Below are 14,577 nucleotides of genomic sequence, written 5' to 3'. Positions count from 1 at the left end.
AGCAAAAATGGATATTAGTTAGGCAACCAGCTGTGCCTGGCAGCAGAGGTGCTGGGGACTTGAGGGCTCAGTGATTCTGAGTAAAAGGCATGAACAGAGTAGTATTCTGTGTTCTGGAAGAGTTAGTGGATGTAGTCAGTGAGTAAGAGGCTTTAATCTACGAGCTCAGAGGTGAAGCAGCTGTGGTTGTAGGAATGTGGGGCTGGCGTGGAAATGATGGCCATTGGATATAGGAGGCATGAGGGTGGGAATTTTGTTCTTTTCACTGTTGCATCCCAAGTGCCCTGTAACATTTCCTGGCACATAGTAGGTACTCAATAAATAGTTAAATTGAAGATAAAGAAGTCACAAAATTTATTTGAGGGAGCAGGAGAAACCCACAGAAAAACTTTGTTTCTTCCCTCCCTGGAATACTAAAAGCTCAGTACCCTCAGATGAGGGTAGTAGGTTAAAAATCTGACATGGAAGCTACCTCCTTTCTTCACTCATGCACACGCGCACACACGTGTGCGTGCGTACACTCATGCACATGCGCACACACAGACACACACACGCATGCATGTGTGCACGTACGTGTCTGGTAGTTCTGGGATGACCATCTGGTCCTGAGCAGACATTTCACTCTGTGGCGACCTTGGTCAACATTCCTCTGTGCTGTTCCCTTCAACGCCTGGAAGATTATCTTGATTTTTTTTTTTTCTGCCAATTTTTAACATGCAGCATTGTCTGCTTGGTAATTGTCAGAGTACCCAGGAAAGCAAGAGTGGGAGGAGACATGAAAGCCTGCTGAAGTTGCCAGGCACCACGAAAGGAGAACCATCAATAGCAAGGAGCCCAGCACCCCAGCTCCGCTCCCAAACAGGCATGTCTCAGTGAACCTGTGCTTTTAGATGTCAGTGGATATGAGTATGAGAGAGGGTGACCCAGGTGAGTGACAAGCTGTATCCAAAGTGGAAATGAAAGAAATGAAGGAAAAAACTCATATATTAATATACTAGAAATATGTCATAGCTCCCAGAGACAAATACTGTGAGCATTTTGGGAGTGTCAGATTGTCAGTATTTTAATTTTTAATACTTTTCTGTAGGTCAGATTTTCTTTACAGTGATCATTTATTGCTTTTATACTTTAGAAAAAGATGTTTTAAATGGAAATGTCTTAATGAAAGTAATGAAAGTAATTATTGAAATGTATGAAATAATTATTACTTCGAAGGGTCACTTTTGGAAACTTTAGCAATGAGTTTTAAGAAAAGCTTAAAGTTATTTTCCTGTGTGCTTCTGGAATCTGAGCCATGCTTTGGGGATAAAGGACTGTAGGGTAACTGATCTTCTGGGACTGTACTTCCTGAAAGGAAGGTAGAAAGATGTGATCTAATATTTAATTGGAACTTGTTTCTATTGATCATGATTCGCAATGTAGTCGAAGTAATCTTGTTATTAGGAAGCAGACAGGCATGAGTGTGTGCACGTGTGTGTGTGTATGTGTGTTTTATTTCTGCCTTCCAAATAGTTTTGTTATGTTTTAAGACTTCTGTTCATCAACCTGAAGATCTCTAGGTGTATGACATTATTGGAATAATCATAACTATCTAACAACAGAATAATAATGGATAACTAGAACTGGCTAGTTATCCAGTCCTTTCTAGAGATGCTTCGTGTGGATTGATGCATATATTCCTACTTTGCAACAACTGCATGTGAGTCTTTACTGCAAATGAGAGTTGCCTGCACAGTTGCCCACATGGTACCTTGAAACTTGACACTAGAACAATAACATTGAATATACTGGGTTTTTTTTTCCTTTTTCTCTGAATACACAGAGTGCTTCTGATCACTGAATTTGCATAATAATATCCTAACACCGTATTGACATCTTAACTATGGTTCTCCCTTCCTGACCATCTGCCCAAGCTCCCAGAAGAAGGAAGCCTCTTCTCATATATCACTACCTCTGTTTACAAGTCAGTCTGATTTCTTGGTCATCAGCCTCTCTGCCCCTGAGGTCTGCTGCTTGAGGGAGAAAAGGTTCTAATGGTTGACGTTTGTGGCAGAAGAAATCTGTTTACTGTCTAGAAAGGTATTTGTAGGAAGTCTGGTTTTCTGGCGAGGAAAGGCCCCCTCCATGTCTGCTTCCTCTAGCCCCACTGGTGTCCCTTCATCCCTGCGGGTAGATTTTCAGGTTGGCTGTCCTCCTTGGCATTCCCATTCCTGCTCTCTCCTTCTTCTTCCCAGTGGCGCCAGCTCCAGCTCTGCTTTTGCTGTGGATCATCTTTGTGGGTAACGCAGCTCACTGCTTCCATCCTCTCTGCTGGGAGCTGTTTATCCCATTTGCTGTCTGCCTCCTCCTACCTTTTCTGACTCCCTTCCTGGGCTGCAATGCCACTACATAGAAATTGAACAGAAATGTGCTGAAACAATTATCGGTTGATTTTAGACAGAAGTCTGGATGCGGTGAAATACAGCGATACCAAATGGAGACCCGATCCCATAAGAGGAAATAAAGTTTTAACCTGCAGCCAAAAGTTGAAGCCTTAACCAAAAAAAAAAAAACAAAAAAAAAAAAAAAACAAAAAAAAAAAAAAGGGAGAAAAAATATCTACCAGCCTTGTCCATGTAAAACGCTTGTTCTGTTCTGTTTTCTTTTCTTTTCTTTTTTTCTCTCTCTTTCTTTTCTTTTTCTTCTTCCTTTCTTTGCTTTTTTCCTTTCTGTATTTTTTTTTTTTTTCGAGACAGAGTCTCGTTCTGTCACTCAGGCTGGAGTGAAGTGGTGCCATCACGACTCACTGCAGCCTCGAACTGCTGGGCTCAAGTGGTCCTCCCATCTCAGCCTCTAGAGTAGCTCGGACCACAGGCACATACCACCATGCTTGGCTAGTTGTTTTTTCTTTTTCTTTTTTTTTTTTTTTTTTTTTTTTTTTAGTAGAGTTAGAGTCTTACTATGTTGCCCAGGCTGGGCTTGAACTCCTGTGCTCAAGCAGTCCTCCTGCCTCAGCCTCCCAATGTGCTGGGATTACATGTTTGAGCCACCACACTCAACCTCTTGTTTCTTAAAAGGCTACAAATTAACTTGACTTTATTTTATTTCATCTTCCATGTATTGTAATTGGAGGTGGTTTTAGGTTTTCTCTCTCCTTTAAAAGTAAAAGAATAAAGCAAACAACACTTGCTTGAAAAGCTGTGCGATTAGAGTGCTCATTGTTACTGCCTCTTCCTTCCTCTTTCGTGGCCTCCATGTCCACGGAGGAGCATGCATCATGCAAAAGAATGCCTTCCCTGCTCCTCTGCAGCACGCAACATGCAGAAAAATGCCTTCTCCCTCCACTGCAGGACACCGCATGCAGAAGAATGCCTTCCCTCCTTCTCTGCAGCATGCAACCTGCAGAAGAATGCCTTTCCCGCCACTGCAGTACGCAACGTGCAAAAGAATGCCTCCCCCTGCAGTATGCAACATGGAGAATAACACCTTCCCCACCTCGGCAGCATGCAACGTGCAGAAGAATACCTCCCCCCGGCAGCACACAACATGCAACAGAATGCCTTCCTTCCCCTCTGCGGCAGCCTCTCACTTGCCAAAAGGACACAGCAAAAGAGTTCTCAACTCACCTGCAGGTGCCTATGCAGAGTGGGTGTTCGACAGACACCCAAGCCTGCCAACCTCTCTTAACTGGTTTCCAGTTAGATGCTGTAGTTTTGGGGCTGGCTGGAGGAGAACCCAGGTGAGAGGAAGAGGTGAGACGCTACGTATAAAATGCAGACCTGAGAGCTTTGCAAAGGTGTTGAGGGCAGAAGGCAGTCTGGGGCTGCTTGTGTTCATGGCAAAGAGCATTAGGGCTCGTAGGAGATGCTGAGGGCCACCCTGCAGTTGAGTTGAGAAATTGATGTTTATGTTGATGGCCCAGAGACAATGACACAAGCTTGGGTTACTGGAGCTCTTAAGACACAGTTGGTTGTAAGATGGCCCAGATTCTGCAGGGAGAAAACGTCACCGCCCGGAACATCAGCATATGGAGGAAATGTGTGGTTTACACTCAGGGAGGCCTGCTTTGTTCAGAAAGGTCTTTTTGGTTGAGTGGTTGGTTGAAGTCTGTTTTAAGAGGGCAGGAGGCTGCACAGAGCTGACTCAAAACGTCAGAGACAATCTTTCTCTTCCTGAATGAATGAATGTTCTAAAGAGCTAAGTTTCATCTTCAATACGAGAATACCTTTAACACAATTTAAACTAATCTGGATATAAAGGATTCTAATGCGAGTTCTGTATGTTATTTACCTGCCTTCGGCTATTAAAGTTCCCGGGGCAGCTGTACCCTCCTGGCTCGCGTGTCTGCTTTTCATAGTTTCTTGCTCTTCCTCTGAGATGTGACTGACAGTCTTGCTGTCATACTGGTTTCTCTCCTTAGCAACCAGTCATGCTTTCTGGTTTTCTACTGTGAGCAAAATTGCCATGGTTATGAGAACTGTGTGCGTGTGGGGAGCCACTGGCTCAACAGGGGCTCGTATAAGAACATCAAAGATTTGTACAATATTTGGAGAGACACAATAAAGTATCTTTTTCTATCAGATTGGCTAATGGCAGCATTTTCTGGCCAATGGAGGTAAAATGTCCTGAAAAAGACCCACCTTTTTCTCATGTTGTCCTAAGGACCTGCATGGGCTGGCGGTGTCCCCACCTAGCCCAGATGCATGCCTCTTCTCGGCTGTTCTTGATGATGTGTCATTGAGGTCCTTGAAATTCCACCACCCCGAGTCCCTGCCCTGCATGGGTTTCCATAGGGCTCACATTTCACTGCAGGTGAACTTATCCCTAAGGCCTACAGTTGAACATGGTGAGGTCGGGAACAGAAAATCCAGACCAGCCTGCTCCCCTGATGCTACTCCTGCCTGCCAGCATGCCCGGACACATGCCAGCCCTGCCTGATGCCAACCGTGATCATCCCCTGGTGTCCAGGACTCATTCATCCCTTGCTACTTTCTTCCCCAGCATCATATCCTATAAACTCACATGAAAGCTATGGCCCAGCCAACCTGCTGAAGCCTCCTCTGGAAGCTTTTATCTAACAGATACAATGATGTCCTTACCTTAAAACAGCTAGCTTTTGCTGGACGTGGTGGCTCATGCCTGTAATTCCAGCACTTTAGGAGGCTGAGGTGGGGAGATCATGAGGTCAAGAGATCAAGACCATCCTGGCCAACATATTAAAACCCCGTCTCCACTGAAAATACAAGAATTAGCTGGGCATGGCGGCGGGCACCTATAATCCCAGCTACTCAGGAGGCTGAGGCAGGAGAATTGCTTGAACCCAGAAGGCGGAAGTTGCAGTGAGCCGAGACTGTGCCACTTCAAGCTGGCGACAGAACGAGACTCTGTCTAAAAAAAAAAAAAAAAAAAAAAAAAGCTAGCTTTGTGCTTGCTAGTCAGAATTTTGGTACAAAAACATATTGGTTAAGGGTAGCTATATAGGTGGGAAAATTAGAGACAAAAGGAATGTGGAGTAACCCACAGTTGAGGTGAGTGGTCCTGTCTCGTAGAATGTGGGTGGGTGCCATCCAAGAGCAGCTCAGATGTCTGAAGCCCCGGAAAAATTCCACTTCTTAATCTAGGAGGTAACTTTGTGGGTGCTCTGTTTAATATTTCTACATTGTAAATATAATGTATTTCGCAGTAAAAGTGAACTTGAGGGAGGCATAAATGGGTACCGCGTCATGAACCAAGGGGCTCTTCTATGAGTCAAGGATATGAGTTCAATAGAAGGAATTTACAACTGTTGGGCAGAATCCTTTGGTTGCTTTTTGTTCACTTCCTGCTGCATAGCTCAGTTCTGGGATAATCAAGTTTGTGAGATTGTTGCGCTGTGGCATGAGAAAAGGGGATATGGGGAATGTTTCTATTTAAAGGACAGTCATGATGGCCTAGCCCTCTCCATGTGGCAGACTCAGGAGCGGGGCTTTGAACGCCCGTCCAGTGGATGGAAATGCCTGGGATAGGTGACTTCGTTGGCAGGCTGCTCTTGAGGTGGCCAAAGCCTGCGGTGGCCGTGGGTCCTCGCTGGGGTTATGCAGTTTGGAATGTTGGGCATGAACAGAGAACTCTCAGTCCCACCCACACGTAGAGTGCATGAGAGGAGAAGAGCACACGTGCCGCCTTGTCCTGCAAGGGTCCACCTGAGGGTGACTGCACAGTCGACGATTGTACATTTCAGAATGCACAAAATGAGACCTGATCAATCAGTTGTCAGAAAAGTCCTCTTTGGCTGCATATTTCTTTTCTGCAGTGCACTAACTACCTTCTATTTTCTCTGAGTTGGTTTAACTCTTTCAAGTCACAGCCTGAACATCTGACTTACATAGCTCATTCACATAAAAAGTTACAGTAAACCAGAGATAGATGAATAGATAGATGATAGATAGATAGATTAAAATATTGATCGGTTGATCTTATAAATCTATAAATAAATAGTTAATTTAAAAAAATCTAACTCCAGGATGGATCCCTATCACCTGGCAGATTGAGACTGCATCACTGATAACTAATTTGGTTTTTGATTCTGTCAGAGAGCTCTAACAAAAGAAGGTGGTGTATGACTATTTTTGGGCTTTTTCTGTCTGCAATCTTTTGTACTTAAACGGAACCAATGTTTTGAAATAAGAGTCTGGAAACGTTTTTCTGTACAGTTTAGCAAAGTCAACTTTACAATAGGTAGACAAACATCTCCAAATGACAAAGGCTGATAACAATTTCTTTCTTTTTGGTACTTTCTATGTATCCAACACTGGGGCCTGCAGGCACTTTTGACCTACATTCTGTTTATTTGCATGTAAGAACATGGAAAGCTGGGTTTCCCCTCTTAGTGAATAAGAAAATTGATGGCTCTCAGGTGGCCTCACCTGTGCTGGATCCCACGGCCAGGAAGGTGCTTTGGGGGCCCTCTAGCCCTAGAGTCTTCGCTCTTCCCTCTGTACTACACAGCCTGGCCTTGCCCCACACAGCCTGCTTCCACTGGCTGGAGCAGTGGGGACTCCAGGACAGAGGGGGTGGAACAAATGACAGACTTCTGAGAAATTGATGAGAGAGGTTGCTAGTCATGAGCTCAATTCCTTTTTATATATAAGACGTTTGAGAAAACATAGCAAGAATATTCTTATAACTTTTATTATTCCAGGGATTCCCAATATGTTTTTTTCTGTCCCAACACACAGGAAGGCTAGGACGCATTCCCACTGGCAGCAATGGTGGGGCCATTTCTCTTGGGTGGCATCAGCATGGGGGGCTGACAACTTGGTGCAGTCCCTCCCTTATTTAAAAAGAATAACTCTTTAAAAAATGTATAGGGCATTCCAAAATAAAAGAGGTTTAAAAAAATCAGAGTACAAAATGGGTGGTGGAAAGAAAGCCTGTTTTCCACTCCCAATTCCTAGTGTTACATTGCCCTCTCCTGAGACAACACAGTCTCCTGTCTGTTCTGTGTCCTTTGAGAGAGATCTGAGTCTAAAAGCATTTACTGGGGAAACACACTGTCCTGCATTTTGCTTTGTTCACTAGATAATGTATCTTACAGATTAACCCACATCCACACAAGAGCATCTGCCTCATTCTTTTTAACCGTTGCAGAGCATGGATGTACCATCATTTATTTAATTAGTCCCCTATCAATGGACATAGGGTGGTTCCCAGGCTTTTGATAGTACAATGTGGGAACAAGTGACATGTTGTACACGTCTTTAAACCCACCACTTTATTAGAGCTATGCACATTGACCCGATAAATTGTTTCCTACCTCTGTATTTTCCATAGTACGTAACTCGGCACCAATGCTTCTGCAATAGTAATCATAATGAACATTTGTTCAAAGCTGATTGTGCATCAGGAACTGTGCTAAACACTCTATATAAATTACTATTTCATTATAACATTACCTCAATTTTCATGTTTGAGATTTATATAATATAGATATGTTGTTATATATAATATAATCATATAAATTATATAAAAGATATAATTTGTTATAGAAATAAACTTATTACAGAAACCTAAATAATATAATAATAAATAATTTAATATTAGTCCATTATATTATTGCCTCACCTCAATTTTATAGGTGAGGCTGGAAAGTTTAAATGTAGCAGAGGTGGGATTTGAACTCAGGTACTCTGGCCCCAGAATCAAGGTGCTAACTCACTCTATTGCTCACTGAAGATAATGTAATATGAGTTCCTAAGGACACCACTGAGCACAGTCTCTTTCAAGCCCAATCCAGGACAGCCCTGTATAGAGATGGAGCTCCTAACTGAACTTGCAGTACTGTACTCCCCCTCAAGTTTGTCCCAAGAAAAGCACCATGTGCGGTAGATGTCAGTACTTTAGATTGGATTCACAAGAGATTTTGAGCACAATTCTCATTTTATTTTTAGTACACACAAAAGTATTTTCTGGAAGCAGCAAGAGGCAGCAAGGAGAAGTATGCATGACTCTGTCTGCTCCTCCAGTGGAACAGCAGCCCACTAGACATTTCCTTCCCATTGGGGATAGCTCTCCAAGCGATGACTGTCTGTCTAGAGACCTTTCTGAACCCACAGAGGGACGACATCAAAGCTTTCTGAAACCCAGAATCCCTTTTCCTGGGTTTCTTTGCCCCTTACAAGATGTATGTGCATCTCAACAGGAAGACAATGGTGTTCAGATAGAAAGCAAGTTCCCCAAAGGTAAGGAGCGAGGGTGGTGGGTGACATCATTCTGTCTTGACAGTCGATAAAAAGTTGTTGATTACCTACTTGGACCTTGTGCATACCGTCACTGTTCACCTGAGGAAGCCTCCCCTTCTCCAACTGGGAGAGCAGAGAGGGGACAAATTGTTGCCATGTAAGAACCTCCCAAGCACCCAGGAGGCAGCCCTATGTGGGTCAGGATTTTCCAAGCCCACTGTGTGCCAGGCCAGTACCCACTGTGGCTGATAGAAGACCACACCCAGGTGCACAGCAGACTCCCAGGCTCAGCTAAGGAAAGTTGGAGATGCAGGTGTGTGTGGCTGCTCTGAAGGCAGCAGGTCCGCTGGGTTGACTGTGCCCCGTGACTAACGAGCAGGAATAATGACTAAGGGGCGAGGCTCCCACAGGTGCCCAGCACTTAACAAGCATGAGACACTGGAACTCACATGCCCAAAAGGTAGGTCCCAAACTCAGCCTCCCACAGAAGAAGAAACCAAGAATTAGGACACAGTCATCATTTCTCTGGGCGTCAAGTTGCTGACCACTACTGAATGGTGCAACAATGACATAGAAAGGACATAAGAGCACATTGGAAAAACGTCCTGTGGCACCTGGTTATGTCAGCAGGAAAATTTATATTTCCTGTCCCTCTAAAGATGTTCTCTAAGAACTACGGAAAAGGACAGAAAGATGTCAGCTTGGGTTGTAAAATTTAAATTGGTTATGGCAATTGATAAAAGTAATTTCACTTGGAACCCAAGTTAATCCCTAGCTTCTCATTCATTAATCGTTTAGAGAAGCATTTATTAAGCATCTACTGCATGCCAGACACTGTGCTTTATATCCCCTGCCCTCTAGGCTCTCAGTTGGTGCAGGAAACAGCAGCATAGTTCTGTCTGTGTGATGGGCCATGGGGAAGCCGAGGACAGCCCCTGACACTCCAAGGAGGGTCTGTGCAGAGGCACCTTTGCCAAGGAAGTGATTTGAGCAGGAACTTGAAAGTAAATTTGACGTTTTCAAATCAGACCTGAGGGCAGAGGGAAAGGTACACACGAAACAAGGAGCTGGGACAGGTTGATGTGGGGACCTGCAGAGGGTCGGGCCAGGACCCAAGGGTTGTGGGGGTAGCAGTGGCTGGCGTGAGTCTGCAGGGGTCACGTGCATCAGGTTGGAAGGCCTTTCTAAACTCACTTAGGAAGTCTGGATTGAAGGCAGAGCCAAGCCTTTGAAAAGGAAGAGACATAATTAGATTTGCTCGAGAGGAAACTACTGCCTCGTGTGCAATGTGGAGGACAGATGGGAGAGGAGCGCGGCTGGGGCCTGAGGCCCAGCCGACGAGGAGAGCGTGGAGTCACTGTGCAGGAGGGGCCGCGGCTGCAGAGATGCTTGGGATCCAGGGATGGGTCTTTGAGCAGTGAAAAGGTGGGAATGTTAGGGTTGGCCCTGGGGTTTCTGGTTCTGGTGCTGGGGAGAATGATGGAGAAGGAGGCGGAGAAATTGTGGCTTCCTCCCCTGTGTACAGGGTGAACTAGAAAACGTGCTCACTAGAAGACATGGAAGCAGTGTGGCAGAAGGCAAGCTTAACTCCACAGGAGGGAGTTGGGGCTAGTGTTAGGCCTGAAGGGGCAGCGGGAGACAGGCGGTGGGTGGGGCAGAGTGGTCACAGGGAAATTTTCCAGAAGGAACCAGAGCAAATGCTCAGAAAAATGAAAGAGCATGACTGGAAACCTAAGTGGTGTGCTGTTGTTAGAGACTCCAAAGCGACCGCTGCTGGTGGGATGCCCACCGTGAACGGCCATGAAAAGTCCACTTGGCTTGGGCTTGTAGGTAACAGGAACTGTGGGTAGGTCTTGAGCAGAGGTTGGACAGCTGACCCAGGCAAGGGATGACCCAGGCATAAATGGTGAGTTGTAGTCGTTGTAATTGTGGAGATGCATCCTATGGACAGGTGAGCCTCCAGAAGGCCACCTCCACACTCGCCACAGAATGAGCTCCTTTTGGGCACCTAGCCCGGTGCTGTGGAGAGAAGGAGGGTGGATATGATATGGTCCAGCCCTCGAGGGAGTCCTCGCTGATGGGGTGAAAACGTCATCTTCCAAACCCTCCCCTGGTTATAGATGCTGCTGAGTGAGCGACGTGTGTTCCCTGGGATGACGTAGCAGAGGCAGGGATGGGTCCTGCCTTGGGAAGGGGAGAGAGGCTTTTGGAAGGTTTGGACTCAGCCTGGAGGTGGGAGTCCACTGGGCAGAGGAATCAAAGGGGCTTTGTGAAGATAGACGAGCCTGTGGGTGAGGAGTGAGGGACAGGCTGCCATGCGTTTCAGAACCGGGGTGGTTTCAGGGCGCTGTGTTGAGGGGAAGATGCAGTGAGGCAAGCAGTGGGGCTCATATGGGAGGGGTGGACTAAGGACAGAGTGAAGGACGTTGTGTTGCAGGCTGAGGCCCGTAAGTGCCCAGTGAATACTCATTAATCCCCAATCCATCAGAAACGGTCCTGCCTGAGATGCTGTTGGATCCATTCATGTTCGGACATTTTCCACAAGGGAAAGTCAAAATGGCCCCAGAAAGAGCCCAAAACCAGCCTTGAGCGAGAAGTCATCCCAATTACTTATGCAAAGCCAGTGGTCGTCTCCAGCAAGTGCAGGGGAGGGCTCTCTAATTGAATACCAGCGCTCTGTCCTTATATCATCAGTGTAGCAAGCACTGGGTAGATTAATACACTGTCCCAAAACAACCCAACTGTGATAATTGGACAGGACACACTTAATATGAAGCACTGAATAGAAAAGTTTCTTTTCATTTTGAGCAAAGCCATCCTAACCATCAGAAGCCTAGGGAATACCTCCCTGGCATAATTAGCCGGTCCTGAAGTCTGGCTGAATGCAAATGCTCTTCCTTGTGACCAGGGCGGCCGGGGGCTCTATGATGAGGCATGATCTTGTCAGCTTAACGAGGCCCATTAATAATCCACTGGCGTTTCTATTTTCAAAATTGTCTTCTGTGTCTAATGGTATTGAGGAGTCAGGCGAAAATCACTTGGTGCCCTCTAAATGGGATTCTAAATCTTCTCTCCTAGGAGATTACACATGCTGTGACTTGGTTGTAAAAATAAAGGAATGTAAGAAGAGTGAGGACCCCACCACGCCTGAGCCCGCCACAGCAGCACCCTCGCCAGCACCCCCTGAGACAGCAGGGAGCCCTGGCCTGTCCGAAGACTGTTCTGAGCCTCAGCAAATGCCTACAAGATCCTTGACCTTGCAAGTAAGGCCTTCTGTGTGTCATGGCTTGAATCCTGCCAAAGGGAGAGGTTTCCTAGGGAGTCCGTGAGCACACACTCCCTCACTTCCACCTCTGAGGCTGGAAACCTGATTTCACTTCATAGCAGCTATGTGACTGGGCAGGTCCCCTAAGCTTTCTGGGCTACTCTGTCACTGTTTGAATAATGGAGACAATGACACTGACTCCTCCAGGTTAGAATGAAGATCAAATACTATCAGTAGTGACAGTGACAGCGGCAGTGATGGATGCTCCAGCCTTCCACAGGTCACTTCCTAGGCATCAGTGCCTCCAATCCATGCAAGACTCCCAGGAGGTAGGAGCCTGTAGGAGCTCCAGATCTCAGTGTCTTCAGATGAGGACACTGAGCCTTTGAGAGGTGAAGTTGCCCAAGGTCACATGGTCGTGAATGGAAGGATAGGAAAGTTTTACTTTGGCATCTTTTCCCAATTGCTTTATAAAATGTAGTATGCACACATTTTATAAAGTTTAAAAATACAGAGAAATAAAATTAGGAGGGCAAACAACCTCAGAGAAAGTCTCTGCTAACTGTATTGCACAGCTAGCCACACCTTCTTGGAAGGCACTTAATAAGTTTGCAAACCTCCCTGCAGTTGCAGGTGTGGAGATGGCTCCACTGGCTGGCTCCTGTACCCAGGGGGCCTTGGTGGGACCTGGGTGAGGCATTCATGCTGCCCTCAAAGTCTCCAAGGACATTCTTGGTGGGGTGGGCAGCCGAGGCAGAAGCTACACGTAAGCCACCAGTCTGTTCCTAAGGGTTATCTCTTTAGGCATGGAACTCTCTTGAAGCTTCAGCACATCCAGTGACTTATACCTTGTGGTTCTCTGCTCCTGGTGGCTGGCATCATGTGGGGAGCTGGCTGAGAAGACTTCTTCCCTAGCATAGCTGCCAGGGACACATATGTGACACAGACTGAGCCCACACTTCTTCCCCCTGGGCACGCTGAACTCCCAGAGGAAGAGGAAGGGGGCAGCGGAACATTTTGGTTGTGGCAGCACGCCCAGCGAGCCTTTGCTGAGCGTATACATGCAGGACTCCTACTATGTGAGTGATGCATTGTTAATGAGACATGGCCCATGACTTCCTGGAGCTCACAGCCTAGCACCGAGGTAAATGTGTGACTCACTGTTGCTCAGGCCCATCGGAGAAGCACCATGCTCTGACTCAACAGGACATTTCAACAGGGATTCCTGGGGTAGATGGAACTTGAACCAATGGCTATGGGTGGTACTTCAGGCCGGGGACAACTTGAGCAGAGACACTCAGGAATAGTAAGTTAAGACCATAAAAAGCAGTGCAGGAAAAGAATGGGGTTCCCACGGATGGGTTGTTACCATGTGATCTACCAAACTACCATAAGCCTCAGTTTTTGCATCTGTCAAATGGAAAGAAATATGCCTGCCTTTGTGAACAGCTGTGGGACTCCACGAGGTGATGAATACACGTTGAGCACCTAGCCCAGTGTCTGGGACATAGCGGAATGGCAGTTAGTCTTGTTCAGGAGACCTGTGTGGGTGGCTTGGTGCATGGAGGTGGGAGTGGAGACACAGGGACCTCTGACATGGTTTGTGGAGCTCACAGAAACTTCTGCATAGGCAAAGGCTTCCTCCCAACTCTTTCTACCCAGGAGGAGGAGCTGTTTCCTTTTGCCGCAGTTGTGGTGCCTCCTGAAAGGGTGTGTTTTTCACACTGAGTGAATGATCTGTGTCTGTGCTTCTTGGGGCTTCCAAGTGCAACAGAAGCAAGTGACTCAGCACCTCCGTTCCCTCCACACCCATGTCTCTTTGGAATACAGAATGTAGGGCTCTTGGATTGTCTTTTGGGAACAAATGACTCAGCAGGGTAGAAAGAGGAACGGGCAGACGTTGCCTCTGCACTCCCGGCTTTGATGCCAGTTGCCGGTCAATCCTGCTGCAGCAGGGGTCTCAGCGCTGGCCAGGCCTGACCCCCAGGACCTGTGTTGTCAACATGCCTGTTACCCTCTTTACACAAGGATGTAGAAGAAAATTGTGATGTACTTTTGCACCGTGGCTTTTGGTCTCGGAATGTCATGCTTGCCATCAGCTTCTTGGCCACATCAGACAGATGTGTTGCCTTTGTGTGTCACTGCTCTTAAAAATGACATATTTTCTTTTCCTTGCATAGGAAGCACTGGAAGTTCGTAAGCCTCAGTTCATTTCTCGCTCACAAGAACGGCTGAAAAAGCTCGAACACATGGTCCAGCAGAGGAAAGCCCAGCAGAAGGAGGACCTGAGGCAGAAGCAGAGCGTCCTTCCCATCCGCACCAGCAAGAAGCAGTTCACGGTTCCCCATCCTCTGAGTGGTAAGCTGCAGGTGGCTTGTGGAGACTGGAAAAGACCGGGGCGGGGGGTTCCTGGAGCTGGAGGCTTCACTCAGGAGTGATGGTTCCAAGTGATGCCACTGACATATGCAGAACCTATTATGGCTCCAAGTGGCTGACCCTCAGCATCATAAAGCCTGTTCTTGGAGCCAGCCCATTTTGAGAGATCACATATGGGCATTGAGCTCAGCAGAAACAACTTGGGACACCAATTTACCATTACAGCTGGGACAGAAG

General features: G+C 46.5%; 1 protein-coding gene across 5 annotated transcripts in view; it reads left to right on the top strand.

The window, feature by feature from the left end:
- Positions 1-14,577, top strand: part of C9H10orf90 (chromosome 9 C10orf90 homolog) — a 238,070-nt gene that overhangs the window by 197,358 nt on the left and 26,135 nt on the right. For 4 of the 5 annotated variants that reach the window (XM_050803715.1, XM_050803719.1, XM_050803717.1 and 1 more), the window contains 3 exons: positions 8,409-8,699; positions 11,778-11,962; positions 14,145-14,322. In XM_050803715.1, coding sequence (XP_050659672.1) covers positions 8,409-8,699; positions 11,778-11,962; positions 14,145-14,322 — 654 coding nt within the window. The remainder of the gene's footprint in view (positions 1-8,408; positions 8,700-11,777; positions 11,963-14,144; positions 14,323-14,577) is intronic. The other variant, XM_050803718.1, reaches the window with a different exon arrangement.

The sequence above is a fragment of the Macaca thibetana genome, chromosome 9 (assembly GCF_024542745.1).
Source record: "Macaca thibetana thibetana isolate TM-01 chromosome 9, ASM2454274v1, whole genome shotgun sequence".
In the NCBI taxonomy this organism is placed as follows: Eukaryota; Metazoa; Chordata; class Mammalia; order Primates; family Cercopithecidae; genus Macaca; species Macaca thibetana.
Note: the sequence above shows the minus strand (reverse complement) of the source record. Positions and strands in the feature narration are given on the sequence as shown.